The following is a 20,144-nucleotide window of genomic DNA, read 5'->3' as shown; positions in this document are numbered from 1 at the left end:
CAAAATAAGACATAATTAGAACCGTAATGGTAATGTTATTTACAAAATAAGACCATTGCGATAAGGAGAAATAATTTGAGGTTTAAATACCGTAACCACAGAATCTCAATCTCTTGCTCGCTCTCTCTCTCTTTTCTCACTGTAAATACCCCCCCCCCCCCATCTCTCTCTCTCTCTCTCTCTCTCTCTCTCTCTCTCTCTCTCTCTCTCTCTCTCTCTCTCTCTCTCTCTCTCTCTCTCTCTCTCTCTCTCTCTCTCTCTCTCTCTCTCTCTCTCTCTCTCTCTCTCTCTCTCTCTCTCTCTCTCTCTCTCTCTCTCTCTCTCTCTCTCCCGGATTTGTTGTCCTCTTCCGGTCGCAGGATGCCACATCTCTTGCTGCTGTGGTTGCATATGTTTGTCAAAGTCTTTGTGTGAGTCAGCGTCAGTATGATCTGTGAGAAAGAAAGGTGTTTCTGACATCACACTTGTGTGTAGTTCACTCTTTCTCGTCACCGGTACTTCGCCACCTCTTTCTTTGTCTGTACTAGACTCGTTTGTTCCATGTGGCCAACCGACAAAGCACAACTGATCAGATAACTGCACAGTAGCCATGATAACCGGATAATCACAAAGATCACCGACACGGTTCACACTTTAGTTTCTTTGTTTTCAAGGAAGATATTTATTCCAGACACTGATTAGCACAGAACACCATGTGGACATTGCTTACCAATATGAAAAATGTTTGACATGATGCACAAAACGGAACACGGGTCACAAAAGGCAGAACGCTTTACTCTGCCTGAGCAGTCCTTTCTGGCACTGAAGAGGAACATTCAGTGAACGGGATGTTGACCAAAACACATACACACACACTTGTACAACGTTTTATCCATCTGAAGAACTTACGGGGGGTGGGGGGGGGGCATCAAACAACTGCAAAAAGAACAACAACTTGACGTTTAGCTATCGTCGGTTAAAATGACCTCTGGACATTTTCCACAGAAGACACGGTGATGTAAATGAGGAATTTCACTTATTCGATTGGATGAATCAGGACTACGAGGCGAGATCTATCATGTTGGGTGATCATCGAAAAGTAAGTAGAACTCAAAAGGAGGGTCACCGGTTGTTACGTCCATGCCTTAAACACAGTATTGGAAACATTTTCACGACAACAGAGGGTAGCGACAAAGTCAAACATGGAAACAACATGTATGTACACACAACACACACACACACACACACACACACACACACACACACACACACACACACACACACACACACACACACACACACACACACACAGTTCAGTTCATGCAATCTTGTTTGAAATCCATGGTTAGCTCCTACAGAGTAAGCGCGGTATGAATGGATGGATCAGTCAGCCATAATAAATACTAACGGTTTGGGGTGGGACACTTCAGATGGGTTCGATACCCAAATGCCCAACCTAGCTGGTAGGCTGTAGCTGTGGATCAGAGCAGCTGTACAAAGACTCCACGGCCAGGTGCACCACACAGATATTCTAGTTTGAAATGGCTCCATCACCTCCCGTTGGCTGCTGCTAGCAAGACTTAGCAAGACTAAAACCAGCCGCCGTTTACAAGCACCTAGGACACTCTAGCCTGTCCTGGGACACTGTTGGTGGGACAGTAGAATACATGTAGGTTGTGTATGTACAAATGTACAGCAGAGGATAGACTATCTAAGACATTCCAGGCAGACACCCATCAGGCACTAAGAGGTGTTTGTTGTAGCATGGGTCATCTTTTGTGCACATCGAATCCATCCACTGGACATCCACACTCAAAAAGGTACATTTAGTTAAGGGTGCATCCCGAGGTGTCTTATATCACACAGTATACATTAGCGGATGTTTGTGAGCCTGGGGTGAAGCTGTTGTTCCAGTGCACCATGCTATATCTCCAAATCGCTGTATATCTGTTTCACTGTACCTAAGTTACAATGGAAACATGGCCGGCCCACAAATGTCCCAATTCTCCGTTTAAAATAACAGCGAGAGATTGCAAACATGCATTATCCACCAAAAAACCAACAGGTAAAATATTAAAATATAAATATATATATAATATCGGTTCTAATATATTTCTTATCTTCGTTATCTAAAATAAATGCAATACCATTGTCTTAATTTATTGTTTGATTTGTCTTAATTGGAGGGTTTGGTTTTCACAAAGTGTCTTATCACTAAACTAAACTTAAAACTATTTAAAATACACCAATCTCTTTTACCTTAACAGTTTCCACTTACAACACGCAGAAGACAAGACATTTAAAGGGGCATTCAACAAGATAATGCGGACAATACTGTTACATCTCCATAGAACATGCTGGTATTTTAGAGGTTGTTCCAGTAGATTTCCACGGTGGTAGAAATACAGTAACAGGTGGTCATTGTCCCCGGGTCACACAGGTGACCTTGCAGTCGAGGTGTTGCTGTTGAATGTTTTAAACGTCTGTTGCCGGGGTAAACGACTGTTGTCAAAAGGAGTGTTGCCATGTTAGACGACTAACGACCAGGTATATAGGGTTGTGATTTTAGACGGTTCTTACAATGTTTAAAGATTGTCGCCATGGTAAACGACTGTTGCTAGGTTTTACCACAGTTGGTCATTGTAAACGACTGTTGCCAGGGTTACACAAACCGCAGTGTGTGATGAAGGTCCGCAGGTGTGGTGACTGTCCCGTGAAGCGACTGTTGTCCTGTGTAACGACGGTTGCCGGGGGGAACCGACTGTTTCCATGTGTAATGTCTGTGAACAGCGGGGATGACTTGCAGGGTGTAACGCCTGTTGCCGGGGGTGACAGCTATATATCCAGGTCGATGGGGCGGACGTCCCCTGTCTTGTGCTCTTTGACCCACAGGTCGCGGTCCTTTGCTGGGTCCACCGCCCGCAGCAGCTGGTCCACGTTCTCTATCGTCTGTCGACAGGAGAGAAACACAATGACCTCTCCGTCTACCTCACTCTATTACTTTGATCACAGGATTATAAGGGGGGGAATACACTGTATCAGGCATGCCTGTAGCCAGCTATGAGGTCACCGATGTCCGAACCTCGGGTCATTATTGATATTAAACATTGAACCTAAATAAGACTGTTCACTAAACTAGAAAATGTATTTACTGCAGAAAATGCGCCGAGCGCTGTAGTCAGGGCCGGCGGCAGCCAGGGGCAAATGTGGGCCCTGCCCGCCCAATCAAAATTGGACAAAAAAAATTTTTGGGTTTTTTTTCAGGAGGAAGTCCAGACCCCCTGTCGGACGGACCGGTTTGTTCGCTGTCCAAGAAAATGTCAAATAAAACTCTGCCAATTAATTAATACTATAGAATATACCACTACCGAGTGCTTCTAATTGGGTGGGCAGGGAGCCTGCCTCCAAGTTACCCACCCACAGTTTATTTTTTACATAAATTCGATTTTTTTCGCCGTGCAATTTGACTACTTTTGTCTGGAAAATTCCTTGATACCAGTATTTATGCCAGCAGAATTGGATTTTCAATTCAGAGATAGCGTGACATTTCATCAAGTTCTGAGGTGTCTTTTTGAAGTTGTTGTGCAATTTATTCTGTATGTTTTATCTATATTCTTTTCCAAGACTGAGAAAATTAAATATGTAGCTTTTCACAGAAGGTGGCAGATGGATGTAACACTGATGTGGAAAGCTGCGGGTAGCAGTGCTATCATGGTAAACCCCCCATACAGCAGTGATGTGTCTAAGAGCTTATATTGCAGTAAAAGGGCCAAAAAGCAGTGCCTCACGAGCATCACAGGTTTCTCTGCCCACCTATTATTTCTATCTGCCCACGTTAATCTTACTGCCTAGAACCGGCCCTGGCTGTAGTACAAAGTGAGGTTGAAAATATTTTGTAATAAAGCCACATCGATTAAGACATAAAGAAACGTCAAATGGCTTAAATCAATTGAAGGGATTTGAACAAAAGTTCAAAAGTCTAAATGGAGTAAACATTGTAAACATGCACAACATTTAAGAAAAAGTAAATGGTTGGAAATAAATAAAGTGACTGCTGAATAAGTGTGTGTGTGTGTGTGTGTGTGTGTGTGTGTGTGTGTGTGTGTGTGTGTGTGTGTGTGTGTGTGTGTGTGTGTGTGTGTGTGTGTGTGTGTGTGTGTGTGTTTGTGCGTGTGCGTGTGCGTGTGCGTGTGCGTGTGTGTTTTCAGAGAATAGTGAGCCGGTGCGTGATTAATAGTAGCTCAATAGAGTGGGAAAGACCGCCCAATCTGGCAACACTGTTGACGTCATCACGATCCAGTGTCAACTTAAATCAATGAGACCAACTGAAAACGAAGCCGGTATGAAACTTAAACTGTGATTCTAAATAAAGTTTAAATGATATTGAAATTCCGTTTAGATATTATTGAAGATGCAAGTGTGTAGATTTGTTGAAGTACCAGAGGACTGCCGTCCTCCCTTTGACTACCATCGTTAAAATAAGATAATATTTTCAAAGTAGAATAACTCAACAATTAATCAATACTCAATATTTCAGATATCTGAAAAGAAACGCGCAATTCCAAACTATTCTTTAATATTTTTAAATTTGAATGGAGTCTCTAGGTGAAAAATTGAGGAAGGAGATAGGTCCCGAAGTTTGTAGAGAATATTAAAGAAAGACAGAAAGAATAAAACTTATGAAGAACAATAGTTGAGCGCTGCATGCAGCACTCACCTTATCAGTGGTTGAGAACTTCTCTCAGATTAGTAAATGCATAATTCTGTTGAGAATTGTTACCTTGTGTCCGCCGTGTGTGACTGTTGGTGCGTGCCCTGGTTAGACAGCATGTTCAAGCTGAGTTAAGACCGAAATCAGGTCACTTTTTGAAAATGTTTTAGTGCAAAAAAACGTTTTTTTATTATCTTGGATCTTGTCCCGTTTCTGACCGAACAATCGACCAGAAGAACATGCCACACCAAACACTTGCCATTAGGGGGCACTGTTGTGTAAGGATGACTTCATACAGTATACAAATGCATATCGTGTCTGAAAGCACTTTATTCTATTTCCTGATGCTTGGTGCTATTCTTTCCTAGGGCTTCGGGAGTGAAAGCACAGCACGGTTTAAATTAAAGCAGAGCGTAAAGGAGATTGAATCTAACTGAAAATTGATCCCATACTAGAGATTCATCAAGGCTAAAATAGCCATTATTCTGATGAGCTTGCATTTTGCTTGCATTTTGAAAGCCCAACTAGATTATATGAATAGATTTTCATACATGATAGCCTTTTATTTTGACATTTAATTCAATGGATAAGGCGTTCTGTCACAGTTTGAACTGTGTTTGCTCTAGTTTTATTGTAGGCCTACTTTATTTTTTACTTCAGTATCCTCTTTGTTCCGCTGTAAAAACGATAACACAACAGTGTTCACCTGGGCGTGCATTTGGGACTTTGACTCTCGTCTGATTGTAGAGTGTAGTTTTTCTCTCACTGGGTTCTGATTAACTTTATGTTGCAAGCTGCCTGATAGTTTATACTCTTAGTTAATGCCACTTCATTTTTACGAATGTTTTTCATTCCTGTTTGCTCTTCTTAAAGTCTTAAAATGTTACAGGGCTAGTTGCCATGTGTAATGTGTTTAACATGGCGACTACCTCATAACATTAAGTAACCTGGACCCAGTCAATCCTGTTCAATAGGGATTTCAATGGAGTTATCAATGATACATGAACATAATAACTGATGCATTCTACAAATAAAAAAGGCTGGCAAGCACGTACATCTTCCTCAGTTTAGAAGAATATTATTATTAATACTCAAAAAAACGCATCCCACTCATAGCACCGAGCCCGCCAAGCTACGCTAGTTCGCATCACACAGTTGCACAGAGTGGACCCGCCCCCTTACTTGGAGGGCGTTATATTTTAACTTTCTACATTTGCCCCCATGTCTGCATTTGGGTCAGAATATAAAACCTTTGAATGATGCTCTTTGAGTTTTGTTGAAGCCTCCCAAGTTGTTTTGGGCAATAGCATGGGATCATGTGTTGCTGCTACAACTATAGTGTGGCGGTAGCAAGACACAGCTGTGGTATGGTGCCGCTGTAGTCTGGTACAGGTGTAGCAAGACATAGCTTTAGCGTGGTCGCAGCTTGGTACAGCTGTTTCATTGTACAGCTGTAGTGTGGTTGTAGCTTGGTGTAGCTGTAGAGTGGTACAGCTCTAGTGTTGACCATCTGTAGCAAACACAACTGTAGCGTGGCTTTAGAACGGTATATACTATAGCGCAAGTGTAGCTTGGAACAGGGGGCTACCGCTATTATCTAGCAGTTCTAGTAAACGCCTGCAGGCAGGTGCTCGTAAATCTGGGTCAGTGTTTATCTGTGTGTGTGTGTGTGTGTGTGTGTGTGTGTGTGTGTGTGTGTGTGTGTGTGTGTGTGTGTGTGTGTGTGTGTGTGTGTGTGTGTGTGTGTAAAGGACTCACGCTTTGGTTGAACATGTCTGTCTCGTGGCGTAACGTCGTGTACTGACGTAGGTGCTGTTGGATCCACTCGATGCGGTCAACCTCCAGCTTCTCCAGCTCCTAAAGACGCACACACCACACACACACACACAAACACACACATGCAAACATGCACACATACAAGTAAACGCACACACGCAAAGGCTCACACGCACACACATGCACATACAAACGCTCAGGTTGTGTGCAAAACACATGCTCACACACAGGTAATTTAATTGTACATAATTGATTATTATTAGAGTCTCACCATACTAGTGGTGACCATCTCCTCAAACCACTTGGACTGGGTCTGGTTGTAAAGATCCAGGCTGCGCATCAGGTCATCGCCTGCAATGGGAAGAAGCCAATACTAAATATACCTCAAGTATCCAACATTCATGATCGGCGAGTGACTCACTTTGACCTAGTTTAAAGTCACAAACAACTGCTTCCTTGAATACAGCTTATGTTCTCTTTTTGAATATATGGGTCCCTCTCGTGGAACATAGCTTATGTGGACCTCTCCTTACGTGTTATCTCCTTGAATATAGCTTATGTGTTCTCTCCTTCAATATAGGTTATATGTTCTCTCCTTGAATAATGACCTCCCCTAAACTGTGATACACATCTGTGCAACGGAAGGCCTGCTTTGTGTTTCCTTCTATGTTTTCAGGTTCTTCATGATAGAAGTTGAGGAGGTTTGTACGACTGTCTTCACAATCACAACTTGATGAATATAATTAATGTTGTTAAATAGAAGTGTTTAAAGTCACTTGATCCAGAGGCAATCAAAGGGAGAGAGAGCCGTCATGTTAAAAAATTTTGACTTGTCCACAACGTATGGTGTAGATCTTCTTGTGTCTGTGCGTCTGACCAGCTCATTTGGACTTCCGGTGGGTCTTCTTGATTGTGTGTGTATGTGTGTGTGTGTGTGTGTGTGTGTGTGTGTGTGTGTGTGTGTGTGTGTGTGTGTGTGTGTGTGTGTGTGTGTGTGTGTGTGTGTGTGTGTGTGTGTGTGTGTGGTTGTGTCGGGGAAGTTTGTGTGTGTGTGTGACTCTGACCAGCTTGTGTTGACTTCCTGCGGGCCTTCTTGATGTGTGTGTGTGTGTGGGTGTGTGTGTGTGTGTGTTTGTGTGACTCTGACCAGCCTGTGTTGACTTCCTGCGGGCCTTCTTGATGTGTGTGTGTGTGTGTGTGTGTGTGTGTGTGTGTGTGTGTGTGTGTGTGTGTGTGTGTGTGTGTGTGTGTGTGTGTGTGTGTGTGTGTGTGTGTGTGTGTGTTTGTGTGTATGTTTGTGCGTGTGTGTGTGACTCTGACCAGCCTGTGTTGACTTCCTTCGGGCCTTCTTGATGTCCTCCTCTGTCTTGTTGCTCAGCTTGACCTCCAGCTGCTGGGTCTTCACCTCCAGGTCCTTCTGCCTGTCAGCCAGGGCCTTACGGGCCTGCATACACACACACACACACACACAGACACACACACACACACACACACACACACACACACACACACACACACACACACACACACACACACACACACACACACCCACCCACATGCATGCACACACACACACAGACACACATCCGCACACACAAACACAGACGCAGATAAAAGCCCACTTAAAAGTACATGCAGACACATGTAAACTAAATAATACAGAGCAGATTGGTGTAAAATGGGTCACCGTTGAAGGTATCCCCTGGTATACCACATAATTTACCACTGAGCTTTTCTCAGAAGCACTGCGTCTTCGTCACCAGGCGAGGTTGCACCCCCCTCTATCAGTGAGAGCTTTCCTTAACCCACCCACGATACCTCAGGATTAAATGGACTGCATTTATATAGCGCTTTTCTAACCATTGGCCACTCAAAGCGCTTTACAATATTGCCTCACATTCACCATTCACGCACACATTCACACACCGACGGCGGGGTCAACCATGCAAGGCGACAGCCAGCTCGTCGGTTGATGTATGGTTGCTATGCGGGAGAGCCACGTTTTTGATTGCCTCTTGATTACCACTCTACAGCTATACCAAGCTACAACCACACTACAGCTGTACAATGAAATAGCTGTACCAACATATTAAATTGAAGAATATGGTTTGTTTATTTTGACCTCCTGTGATTGACAGATGGTGCTGTAGAGTGGGATAATAACATCTGACCTCTAGGGGCAGTAGGGCCATTGCTGTGTACAAGAACCTACTACCAGCTATCCTGAGCTAGCCAGTTGATGTATGGTTGCTATACGGGAGAGCCACGTTTTCGGGTTGACAACAAATAAGTAAAGAGCAACGTCTACGTCAGTCTAGTTAATGTTAGTAGGCTATACCCAATGCACTGCAGAAGGGCTGGGCATCGGTTGTTTAGGTGTGAGATGTTTGCGATGTGTGAGTAGTGAGCCATCTAAGATGGGTGGATGTATCGTTGGATGGATGTATGGCTAGAGGGAGTTCTTTGTAGTGACCTTCTCCACCCCGGCGTAGCGGCTGGCCAGCTGCTTCCTCAGATCGGCGATGTGGTGGTCGTACTTCTTCAGGTCCTTCTTGAAGTGGTCGCTCCTGAAGGTCAGCATGGGCTTCTCCACCTCGCTGTGGAGCTGGAGGAACAGTCGTCTCACATCCCCATGCTATCAAGGCGAAGCTACCAAAGCTATCAAAGCTATCCGTTTCGAAAAATCTGCCTCCTCTGACATCACGCATGACCAACTAGATGTTCAGAAAAAACGGCTTGTAAATTAATGGCTAAGCACACTCACACCTGTTGGTATAATATGTCACCTTTTAGCCACCGTAGGAGCTTAAAGACAATAGGAACGATGGGTCTGTTTATCGGCACTTCACAATGACACACAAGTTTGTTGTGTTTGTTCACCGATTAACAAATAGTTTGGCTTCTACAAACATGCTTTTGCTTTTTCCAGTACAAGATAAGAGTGATCTGATTAGGTGATCTGACTTCAGGTGGAGGATGAACAGGTGAGTGGCAAGTTTTTACCTTGTTGGAGAACTTCAGGTGCACCTCGGCTTCGTCGTGGAGACTCTTCTTCAGCTGGATCCAGGCTTCACCCACGGTTCTGTATGGACCATTGAATACAGAACGGGATCCATCACACTCGGTCATATTCTGCTATCGGCTTTGTGATAGAGACACAGTCTACAGCATCAAATTTGTTTCTGAAAAATCTCCAAAGTGAGACGACTGACCATTGATTGAGAGTCGGACCAATGGAGACACACTAACGTGTCAGGGGATTTATGCCTGCAGGCTGCGATGCAACACGTGCATGAAGGAGTACTCTCTTATATTATCCAACAGCCAAGCGAGAGCGGTTCGGTTGGTTTGATATCACCTCATTGGACCTCCTATTTGTTTAGCCTGGAGACCATCCTACCAGTGACCACGTGACCTCACATCCTGTTGCACTAGACGGATCAGTCTGGCCCTCTAGCCCCCCCACATCGATTTCAGTTGGTGGGAGAACTTGTCTGACAGACCTCCTCCTTCAGCCTAATCAGCTTAAGAAAGTGCAGGCTAGTTCGTACTCTTGTTTAATAGTTGTTATTGAATAATTTTTTGTAATAACTGCACTTATGGCTCTACAAACGACGTTATCGCTCATCGCTTTTGGAGGCGCCTTTACTGTTTTTCCAGCAGCGGCCTTCGTTTTACATCATCAACTACGACTAGAGGTCCAGACTGATCCGATTGATAAACCAATAAAGAACTCATTGTATCTTATGAGAACGACAGCTCATACACGGTGGACAAGGTGGGAGTTAACAGTAGGGCTCCAAAAAAGAAAGTTTTCCATTTGGAAGTGTGAGAACGATCGATCGTTTTCAACGGTTATTCAAAAGCCATCCTTGTGGTTCATAAGCTGGGTAATGGCTCATGCTTCTCTGTTTACTCCATCCATCACGTCGATTGATGATGGGTGAGTCCACCACTGCTCAGGATGTCCTATCCCGTGGGCGTACGACCACTCACCCTTCCTCCTGGGCAGCCAGAGGACTCAGGGAGAGTTTGGAGAGGTTCTTGGCATACTCCTCTTCGATCTTTATCCTGAGGAAAAGGAGGAGGAGGAGGAGGAGGAGGAGGAGGAAAGATAGAAATAGGGAGGAGAGGTGGAGGAGGAGGAAGATGAGGAGGAGGAAACAGATGAGGAGGAGGAGGCAGAAGATGAGGAGGAGAAGGTGGAGGACGAGGAGGAGGATAAGAAGGAGAAGGAGGAGGAAGAGGAGGTGGGGGAGGAGAATGAGGAGGCAGAGGGGGAGGAGAAGGCGGAGAAGAAGAAGGAGGAGGAAGACAACGAGAATAATGAGGGGATGAAGAGATGGAAGATGAGAGGCCTGTGGTTAATAAGAGCAACCAATCACTGTTAGCAAAGCGAGAGCAGGAAACACGTCTCTTTTTAAGGCCAGGGGGGTCGCCGTGCTGCCGTACCTTTCGTGGACGAACTCGGACATCTCCTTCTGCATCTGCTTGCCCTTCAGCTGCTTCTGCAGCAGGATCTCGAAGCCCGGCATGCACGCGCCACCCTGGGGGTCCTTCTTGTCGGCCTGGGGGGGGGGATTAAAAGCATTTGCTTCACAATTGATAGTAAATACAACAACAATCGTCCAATAGCGACACTGCAAGGTTAACACCGGTTAACACTGACCTCACGGTGTGGTTCAAACTGACCAAAAGAGAGACTGTTATGTTCAAACCTACCAATAGAGAGACTGTGAGGCTCAAACCTACCAAGAGAGAGATTGTGTGGTTCAAACCTACCAATAGAGAGACTGTGAGGCTCAAACCTACCGAGAGAGAGACTGTGAGGCTCAAACCTACCAAGAGAGAGATTGTGTGGTTCAAACCTACCAAGAGAGAGACTGTGAGGTACAAAGCTACCAATAGAGAGACTGCGAGGTTCAAAGCTACCAATAGAGAGACTGTGAGGTTCAAACCTACCAATAGGGAGACTGTGAGGTTCAAACCTACCAATAGAGAGACTGTGAGGTTCAAACCTACCAATAGAGAGACTGTGAGGTTCAAAGCAACCAATAGAGAGACTGTGAGGTTCAAATCTACCAATAGAGACTGTGAGGTTCAAACATAGCCTACTAGAGACTGTGAGCTTCAAACCTTCCAAGAGAGATACTGTGAGGTTCAAACCTACCAAGAGAGAGATTGTGAGGTTCAAACCTACCAATAGGGAGACTATGTGGTTCAAACATACTAATAGAGAGACTGTGAGGTTAAAAGCCGACTAAAAGAGACACTGTGTGGTTCAAACGTACTAATGGAGACTGTGACGTCCAAACCTACCAATAGAGCCACTGTGTGGTGCTTGTAGCCATTCAAATAAAATAATGGGTTATGCTGTGATGTGTGGGCAGATGGATTTGGATATTATGGCCTAGTGTGCCCTTTGAGCATGTGTGGGTTGATAAAACGATGCATATGTGTGTGTGTGTGTGTGTGTGTGTGTGTGTGTGTGTGTGTGTGTGTGTGTGTGTGTGTGTGTGTGTGTGTGTGTGTGTGTGTGTGTGTGTGAGAATGTGAGTGTGTGTATGTGTCTGTGCATATGTGATTGAGTGTATGAGTGTGTGTGTGTCTGAGTGTATGTCTGTGTGTCGGTGTGTCTGTGTGTTTGTGTATGGAGGAGGAGAGTGTGGGTTGCTGGAGTGTTAAATCACACAGGGAGGTCAGAAAGGACCACCCAGTACCACGCCATAACGTTTCAGGGAAAGGTTTTGTCGTGCTAAAATACGGAAGTATTTAGTCTTTTTGTTGTAATGTAATTTGTTGTCATAATTTGCATATAAAGACAAAACCACAAAATGGTCAGCTGCACCATTCACATTTAGGGCATTTGGCAGACGCTTTTATCCAAAGCGACGGTTCATGCAAACATTCACACACCGAAGGCGGTGTCAGCCATGCAAGGCGACCGCCAGCTAGTCAGGAGCAGTCAGGGTTAGGTGTCTTGCTCGGGGACACCTCCTCGACACACTAGGCGGACCCTCTACCCCCTGAGCATGTTTAATTAATCACTGCATCGTTGGTCACGCTTTGTAAATGTGGCCACCTGAGATTGCAGCTGTGCACACGGAATTATTGCGATGTACTCATTTTCTATGTTTGTGTCGCTGTCAATATTTCAATTTAACTGAGGCTGTCATTCAACTAGCTGTTATACCCACCAGACTTGGGAAAATTCCCCTTTTCCCTAAATCTCAGATCAGCCCCTATTCAGTGTGGCTTGGTTACAGCCAAACTTCTGTGGGGAGATGGTATAGAGCCTGTTTTTGTTTTCTGTTTCGGGGGATTTCCTACTGAGGAAGTGGATGAAGCTTTCAGATAGGTATTTTATAGATTATATATATACATGTATATATGTATATATGTATTTGCTATACTGGCCAGCTAACCCAGGTTGATTTGAAACCTTCACAGACATTTGTTTACAGTTTACTGTGATCAGAATCAGAATCAGAAATACTTTATTGATCCCCGGGGGGATATTGTTGTTCCACTGTTGTTCCAGGTGCTTCATACAATAGAAATAGAAATAGAAATACCCTACAAGCTAACCCTACAAGCATAGAAGATAAGATAAGATTATAAATAAATAAATAAATAAATACATTTGCTGAAATCCAGACTTTGTTGTTGCACAATATTAATCCAGCCAATTAAAACATAAATAAAACCTATACTATACTAAAGTATAGCCAAAATATAGCAGCAACACACCAAAGAGCATTACAAGCCTCATCAGCAAAGAGATGGTCACCAAGACAGCATATTGAGAACATGTCGACCCAGCAAAATCAATCGGCTTCCTGAATGTTGGCCTCTTCACTTTACTTTCAGGAAGTGTAACTCTCGAAGACGAATAAGACAGGAGGTTTTGTAATAATAGATTGTCACAACGTTTTTGCGTGATTATCAAAGGAGGGGAACCCAATGTGAAAACTTCTCAGTCAGAACACAGGATTTACTGCATGTCCTCCGGAACTCAGCACACCACAGAACATCAGGACGGGTATGTTTATTTTGTTTTGTCTCATGATAAAAATTATAGCTTAAAATCATGCCTGTAGTGAGCATAAAGCTAAACACAACTTTATTAAGAATAAGCGGTTCAGCACTTGACGATTTTTGAGCAAATATAAATTCATGGGTTGATTAACTAAGCTGACATTTTGTGGTATCATGCCCTTTGTGAAAACTTTCATTTCTGTTTGAACTCAATTTGCTGGAAAAAAAATGGATGTACTTTATTTATTGAACTGCGGTTTTGCACCGCAAGCAGGAACCTATTTTGAAATTGGGAAACGCATCGTCAGCTTTTCAGGATGCTTATCATCTCAACTTCTTCATATTTCTTTGCCCACACTGCAGTGAATATAACGTCATAAAAGCAGTTTCCTCGCTCTCTGACTGTTCTTTTATCTTTCTCTCATGCAACACATTCCATATATATATATATCAATATTAATAGTATGATACACATCCAGTTTGAGATCTATCATGGAGAAAAGTCACAAGGGATTGCTCCAGAATAGAACCAGCTTGCTTTTATATGTAAGATTTTCTATTTATTTTTTTATATAGGTAGGTGAAAGCAAAGTGGCACAAAAACAACCGATCTAGTGTTCGACATAGTGTTGGGCATAATCCAGAAACCACTGGGCAGAACCAGAGTGTTGTGGTTCAGACGTTTTAAACCAAAGATGCGCGCCAGCAAAAGCGACCACACAGTGTCCAGCATGGAGATCGAGGACAGTTCCAATGGCTACGCACCTCTCATGGAAGAGAGAAGTAGGTTACACAATTCACTTTAGTTTTTTCACAACTTTTTCACCCAAAAGCAACTTTCTAACGTATCCCCCTTTTTTGGCTTTACGGTTATTCAGTGTCCAAAGCGTTTTCTGGGGTACGGCAGCGGCCTGTGAGGGTGGCGGCGGCTTGCCTCGCGGTTCTGTGTGTTCTGCTTCTGCTTGCCATCATCGGCCAGGCGGTCCACAGTGAGTACAATGACATGTTCCCCCGTTTCACATTCGTATCAGCCGACGGACGTTTGACCTAATTCTGGCACCTTCATTCCTTCTTCTGTTTGACATCGGCAGGCCGCAACATCGCAAAGGACGACGAGCTGAAGCAAAAGACCCTATCAACCGTGCAGATGAAACTCCAGCAGGCTGTCAGCGACGCCGCCCTGCAGAAGAAAGGGCTGACGGCCAGCCAGGCCCAGCTGCAGGAGGAGTGTAACTACCTCACCAGCCAGAAGAAGCAGCTGCAGACCAACAACGACATCCTGCAAAGAGAGGCAGAAACCTTGAGAGCCGGTCAGAGTAAGCAACAGGCCGACACGTCCGCCCTCACCAAGGAGAGAGACCAACTGAAGGCCAGCGAGAGCCAACTGCAGAGCAGCAACGCAGATTTGACCAAAGCCAACGACTTCTTGAAGAAGAGCTACGAGAGCCAGTCTCAGAAGGTGACCGAGATGCAGCGGACGACCGGCGAGCTGGAGAGACGGCGCGACGAGCTGCAGGACCAGAACGCCCTGCTGAAGCACGTCTCGGAGCAGCTGAGGTACAACTTCACCGCGCTGCTCACCATGGTCAAGAACCTCCGGTTCAGCCAGGACATCTCGGCCCAGGAGAAGGAGAAGATGAGGAGCAGCCACGACGTGGTGCTGGAGCAGAGGGACCAGCTGAACACCAGCCTCCTGGTGCTGGAGGCGACCACCAGGCAGATCCAGGACGGCTACACGGCGGTGACGAGGGAACGGGACGAGCTGCAGGCCGCCACAGCCAACCTGACCACTGCCAGGGACCTGCTGGTGGCTCAGAACCAGAACCTGACCGCCGAGAGAGACCTGCTGCTGGCCCAGGGGGGGAGCCCAGCTGCCGGTGAGGATGGGATTCGGAAAGGAAGTGCTTCGGCATCCTAAGGGATCAGGGTAGTCTAGGGGTGAGAGCGTTAAGGACTACCTGCCCTATGGTTCTGGGTTTGGATCCCTAAGGTCCACCTGGAGTCTAGACTGTCTTGAGCAAGAAGTCTGAGCTCTGCTCATTAATAGAGGGGATCTGAATACCTGTGAGTATGTCTGGTGCATTGCAATCACATGTGATCCAACTGGTCAAATCTTCACTAATCGACATTGATGGACAATCTCTTTCTAAGAGCGGACAAAGGACAAACTAAATACATTTACGACATAGCTTTGTTAGTCACAAGTTTGCCGAAACGACCCTGGCGTTTGTTTGCTAGAGGAACGTCAAACTTCCATCGCTTTACAATGCTCATAACGCCAAACAAGGGCACCACTGTTTTGGGTGTGGTCCTCTGTCGATGTGTTTGCAGGATGTTTCCGGTGAATGGATGGATGTAAACGTGATGTAATGTGTTCTCATAACCAGGGTGTCCCTACGGCTGGCAGACGCACGAGCAGAGCTGCTACTACGCCTCCACCATAGAGAAGACCTGGGAAGACAGCCGGTTATACTGTGTTCAGCAAGGGGCCAACCTAATCATGGTCACGGACTCAGCGGAAATGGTGCGCATTAAGCATTCACCTGTGTTGATCCATGTTGTGGTATTGGATCAGTTCACTGTTTAGTACCCATAAGGCAAATTTGGTGTTTTGTGTTTCTGATGTTTGATAATGAATATTATATATATATATATATATATATATATATATATATATATATATATATATATATATATATATATATATTAATTCCACAAAGGTAGTTGAACAATGACCTGAAAGAGTGTCCTGTCTATCTAAAAAAAAAATCATTGCTCATTAGGAATAACTGTAATGATTTGCTTGTGTATGTGTGTGTTAACATACGTGTGTGTGTGAGTGTGTGTGTGTGTGTGTGTGTGTGTGTGTGTGTGTGTGTGTGTGTGTGTGTGTGTGTGTGTGTGTGTGTGTGTGTGTGTGTGCGTGTATGCGCATGTGAGACAGTATACATTACATACACACATCTGTCTTTCCATTCTCAAAGCCGTTCTGACCACAACCTCCCTGTGTTTTGCGCCTCGTGTCCCGAACCTCCGCAGAGTTTCCTGAACAGCATTGTGGAGCTCGGAGGAGAGGTCTGGATCGGCCTGACCGACAATGGCAAAGAGGGCCAGTGGATGTGGGTGGACGGGACCAGGATGACTACATCGTAAGGGGCCCCACCTCAGACACACCACAGGGGTGTCGGAGATGGCTTTGAAACATGTATTACATTTACGCTTACATTTCGGACATTTAGCAGCCGCTTTTTTCAAAAAAACACTTACAATATGCACATTTGTCAGAAAAGCCGCTAAAACGTGTATGTCGGTACAATAGGAATGTTCATGGAACCAAGTGGCAAGCACTAATAATTGCTAGGTAAACCCATTCTGTATATTTATGTTATTTCAAGGGGGACCAAACCCCCTGACTCCGTCTTTAAATAACGGTTTGACTCTTTTAGTGTTTGTTCTGGGCAGTGGCGTAACATCATGGTGATATGCCTGGGTGCAAATGTTTATTTTGTGCCCCTCGACCGGACTTCAGAGCGGGGCGGGGGGACGACGACGACAGACCAGGGGTTCACAGAACCAAGTGCCAAGCACTAACAATCACTAGGTTAACCCATTCCCCGTATAGCATTATAACAAACATAGCTAGTATGAGATGCTACAAAATGTTAAGTACTTTTTTTTATGTGCAAGGACGTACAACATACAATCAGAACATATATTATGCATATGTCAGTCTTGTAATAGCATGTGTTTAACCTAACACGTAGTTACGCCGCATGACAAAACCAGGTGCGTAATGAGCACAGCGCAGTTTAGAGTAGGGAAATCAGATTCAACTGTGCCTCTACTGTCTTCCTCTTTCAGCGTGGCTGTCCTGTTAATCCATAGCTTTTAAAGTGAGACACATGTATCTTAGATACATATTATAGGCATGCTTTATTCAAATGACGCTTAGTTACCACTGCTGCCAGCTGCTTGACACGTCGTGTAGCCTCACTGCTTGCACAACCACTCTTAAAAGGAGGTCACATCACATCCATCCATTATGTATCGCAATAATGGCTTATTTGCAGCTAAATTTAAAGCATTTACCTCCATTCAGCCCCATGCATTAGACACTGTCTAACACTGTCCCCCTGGTACTCAATCAAGCGTTGAACTCTTTTCCCTGTTGAATTACAGTCAACGGTAGCGCCATAGATCTCTGTCTATAACGGCTCTGTTTCAAAGAGAGCAAACCATTGTGGCAGCCATGTTAGGGTTTGGTTCTGCTGTGTGTGTTGTTGTGATATCAGGGCTCTTATTGTGGAGATCTCTTCCTGTTTCTTTCTATGGCTTCAGGTTTTGGGCTAAAGGCCAGCCTAACCAGCATTTGGCGATAGATCAAGACTGTGTGGAATTCTGGTCGAGTTCGTCGACGCATGGCAGTTGGAATGACGAGGCGTGTAGTATAAAGGCGAAGTGGGTGTGCAAAAAGTAACGTGACAGCACCGTTCACATGGAATTGGGTCAGACTACACCTACGCCTTAAACACCTTAGAGCTTTATGCTTTGTCACACTTCTTTCAACAGCGTTCATTGGTACTCAAATATAAGTAGAAATACATGTGTTACTATAAATGTCTGTTATGCCATGTTTTCTTATTATAATCAATACACAATTTTTGTTTTTGTCTCAAATTAAGTATCGTTATTCACTCAAATCAACAAATGTCTCCTCATATACTATTTGTGAAACTGCAATTACATATAAGTCACTAAAAGCATTTTTGGGTTGGTGTCGTTTATTCAGCCTTTTCCATCTGCTCCAAACCTCCTTGTAGACTCCCAGCAAACAATGGATGTCTTTTGCAGAAGCGTGACTCTCAACAGGACCTGCTGCTATTAGATTTACAAAATTTGTCTACAGACAGTTCCCTATTGTCACATAGTGTCTTCCGACCTCTAGGGGCAGACTAAAGTCATCAAAGGCAAGTTCATTTTATTTTATCAGATTTCTGGACATTTCTTGAGAGGTTTGTTTTAAATGTGAATGTCATTTTTTTTTATGTCCTGTGTTGTCCATTAACAACTAAAATTTCAAAGAAATGTTGCAAATGCAAATGCATATGCCAGAATATATAAACATGAGCTTTCAGATTTGTCTGGTTGCAAGGCTAGTTCGATCCCTCATGTGCTTCTTTTTTAACTATTGATTTAAAAATCCATACACTAATAAAATCAAGCATATTTCGTAGAGGTATCAAATGTCAGGCACCTCTAAGATGGAAGCCAATCACTCAAACCACTAATAATAATAATAATAATAATAATAAAAATAATAATAATAATAATACGTTTTATTTATAACGCACTTTATATCAATTCAATGATATCAAAGTGCTACAATGCACGTTAAAAGAAAAGAGAAAAATGCAACAAAAAAAAATAAATAAAAATAAATAGCACATTAGCCAAAGGCTTTTCTAAAAAGATGAACTCACTACAATCATACCCATTAAAAAACAAGCACATTGCAATTACTGCAACACAAATCCACAACACAACACAATCCAATTCAACCCAATGTTGACATTAAAGACAATTCCCCGACGTAATAGTTGAAGCACTCACCCAGAAGTAGTCGCAGTAGCTCCAGTCGTTGGGCTTCAGCAGCTGCTGCTCGGGCCCCTCCCCCGGCAGCGGGAACGTCACACAGTTGACCTGGAGCATGGCGACAGATCCACGACGTGGAACAATTAATGTGGATTTGTGAAACCAATTTCTCAGCTCGAATCGAACCTTGAAAAACATCCACAACGTGTGAGTGTTAAGTGAAGGTGAACCCCCTTTTTCAGCTCGAATTGAAACCTGGAAACACATCCACAACGTGTAAGAAATATATCGGAGGTGAACCTCCTTTCTCAGCTTGAACTGAAACATGGCAACACATCCACAACGTGTAAGACTTAAAGTGGAGGTGAACCCTCTTTCTCAGCTCATGCAAGTACGCGGACATCAGAGGAAACCGCTGGCCAGACGGAGCCTCGTACAGCTGCACGCACCTCGCCAACGGTGACACTTCAACAACACTAAAATAGCACAACTTGAATTTAGAGCAGAGTTGAACAATGCAGACAATTTTCGTTTTCGGAATTGTTAGGAATGTGGAAACAAAAGCATGACTGTAAAGGGTTTGACACATTTAAAATGTGATCATTTGGTTCCTAGTTTGATGAATTTGATGGCTTTTTGTTTTTTGTTAACTCTTAAGGTGTCAAGGTGGTTATTCCAGATGTTGAGGAGAGAGAGATTGACAGGGAAAGAAAGATAGGGAGAGACAGAGATAAGGGCAGAGATACAAGGTGACCGTGAGTGTGACAGCGTTAGTGTCTTGGGGCAAGAGAAACTGAATGTTTTTGAGAAAGATTAATTGTTCCCAATTGTATTTTCTGACTATTTACAATATTTTACTTTTGTTTGCTCATGTCATGTCAATGTTAATTTCCCATGCCAGTAAAGGCCTTTGAACTGATTTTGAGACACAGAGAGAGATGGAGAAATATATTTATTAAAATTGATAAAAAGATAGAGAAAGGATGAGAGAGAGAGAGAGAGAGAGAGAGAGAGAGAGAGAGAGAGAGAGAGAGAGAGCGGTGTTCGT

General features: G+C 44.0%; 2 protein-coding genes across 2 annotated transcripts in view; one reads left to right on the top strand and one right to left on the bottom strand.

The window, feature by feature from the left end:
• Positions 1-632: 632 nt before the first annotated feature.
• The window catches only part of gas7a (growth arrest-specific 7a), a 28,795-nt gene continuing 9,283 nt past the window's right edge, over positions 633-20,144 (bottom strand). The window contains exons 2-10 of the mRNA XM_030338844.1: positions 19,115-19,204; positions 10,919-11,034; positions 10,463-10,537; positions 9,470-9,548; positions 8,940-9,071; positions 7,787-7,910; positions 6,738-6,817; positions 6,449-6,547; positions 633-2,928 (exon numbers count right to left, since the gene is read on the bottom strand). Of these exons, the coding sequence (XP_030194704.1) occupies positions 2,815-2,928; positions 6,449-6,547; positions 6,738-6,817; positions 7,787-7,910; positions 8,940-9,071; positions 9,470-9,548; positions 10,463-10,537; positions 10,919-11,034; positions 19,115-19,204 (909 nt within the window). The 3' untranslated portion in view covers positions 633-2,814. The remainder of the gene's footprint in view (positions 2,929-6,448; positions 6,548-6,737; positions 6,818-7,786; positions 7,911-8,939; positions 9,072-9,469; positions 9,549-10,462; positions 10,538-10,918; positions 11,035-19,114; positions 19,205-20,144) is intronic.
• Positions 13,329-18,267, top strand: LOC115529775 (C-type lectin domain family 10 member A). The gene is made up of 7 exons (XM_030338832.1): positions 13,329-13,508; positions 14,081-14,287; positions 14,383-14,493; positions 14,596-15,381; positions 15,892-16,028; positions 16,544-16,653; positions 17,843-18,267. Exons 2-7 carry the CDS (start codon positions 14,200-14,202, stop codon positions 17,979-17,981), a joined length of 1,371 nt encoding a protein of 456 aa, XP_030194692.1. The 5' UTR covers positions 13,329-13,508; positions 14,081-14,199; the 3' UTR covers positions 17,982-18,267.

This window comes from Gadus morhua, chromosome 2 (genome assembly GCF_902167405.1).
Source record: "Gadus morhua chromosome 2, gadMor3.0, whole genome shotgun sequence".
NCBI classification, from domain to species: domain Eukaryota; kingdom Metazoa; phylum Chordata; class Actinopteri; order Gadiformes; family Gadidae; genus Gadus; species Gadus morhua.
Note: the sequence above shows the minus strand (reverse complement) of the source record. Positions and strands in the feature narration are given on the sequence as shown.

Bases quoted from the DNA above. Each gene is read 5' to 3' on its own strand.
- LOC115529775 (XM_030338832.1), top strand. From the start codon at position 14,200: ATGCGCGCCAGCAAAAGCGACCACACAGTGTCCAGCATGGAGATCGAG. The intron at 14,288-14,382 runs GTAGGTTACACA...ACGGTTATTCAG, and splicing joins ACCTCTCATGGAAGAGAGAA to TGTCCAAAGCGTTTTCTGGG. The intron at 16,029-16,543 runs GTGCGCATTAAG...GAACCTCCGCAG, and splicing joins TCACGGACTCAGCGGAAATG to AGTTTCCTGAACAGCATTGT.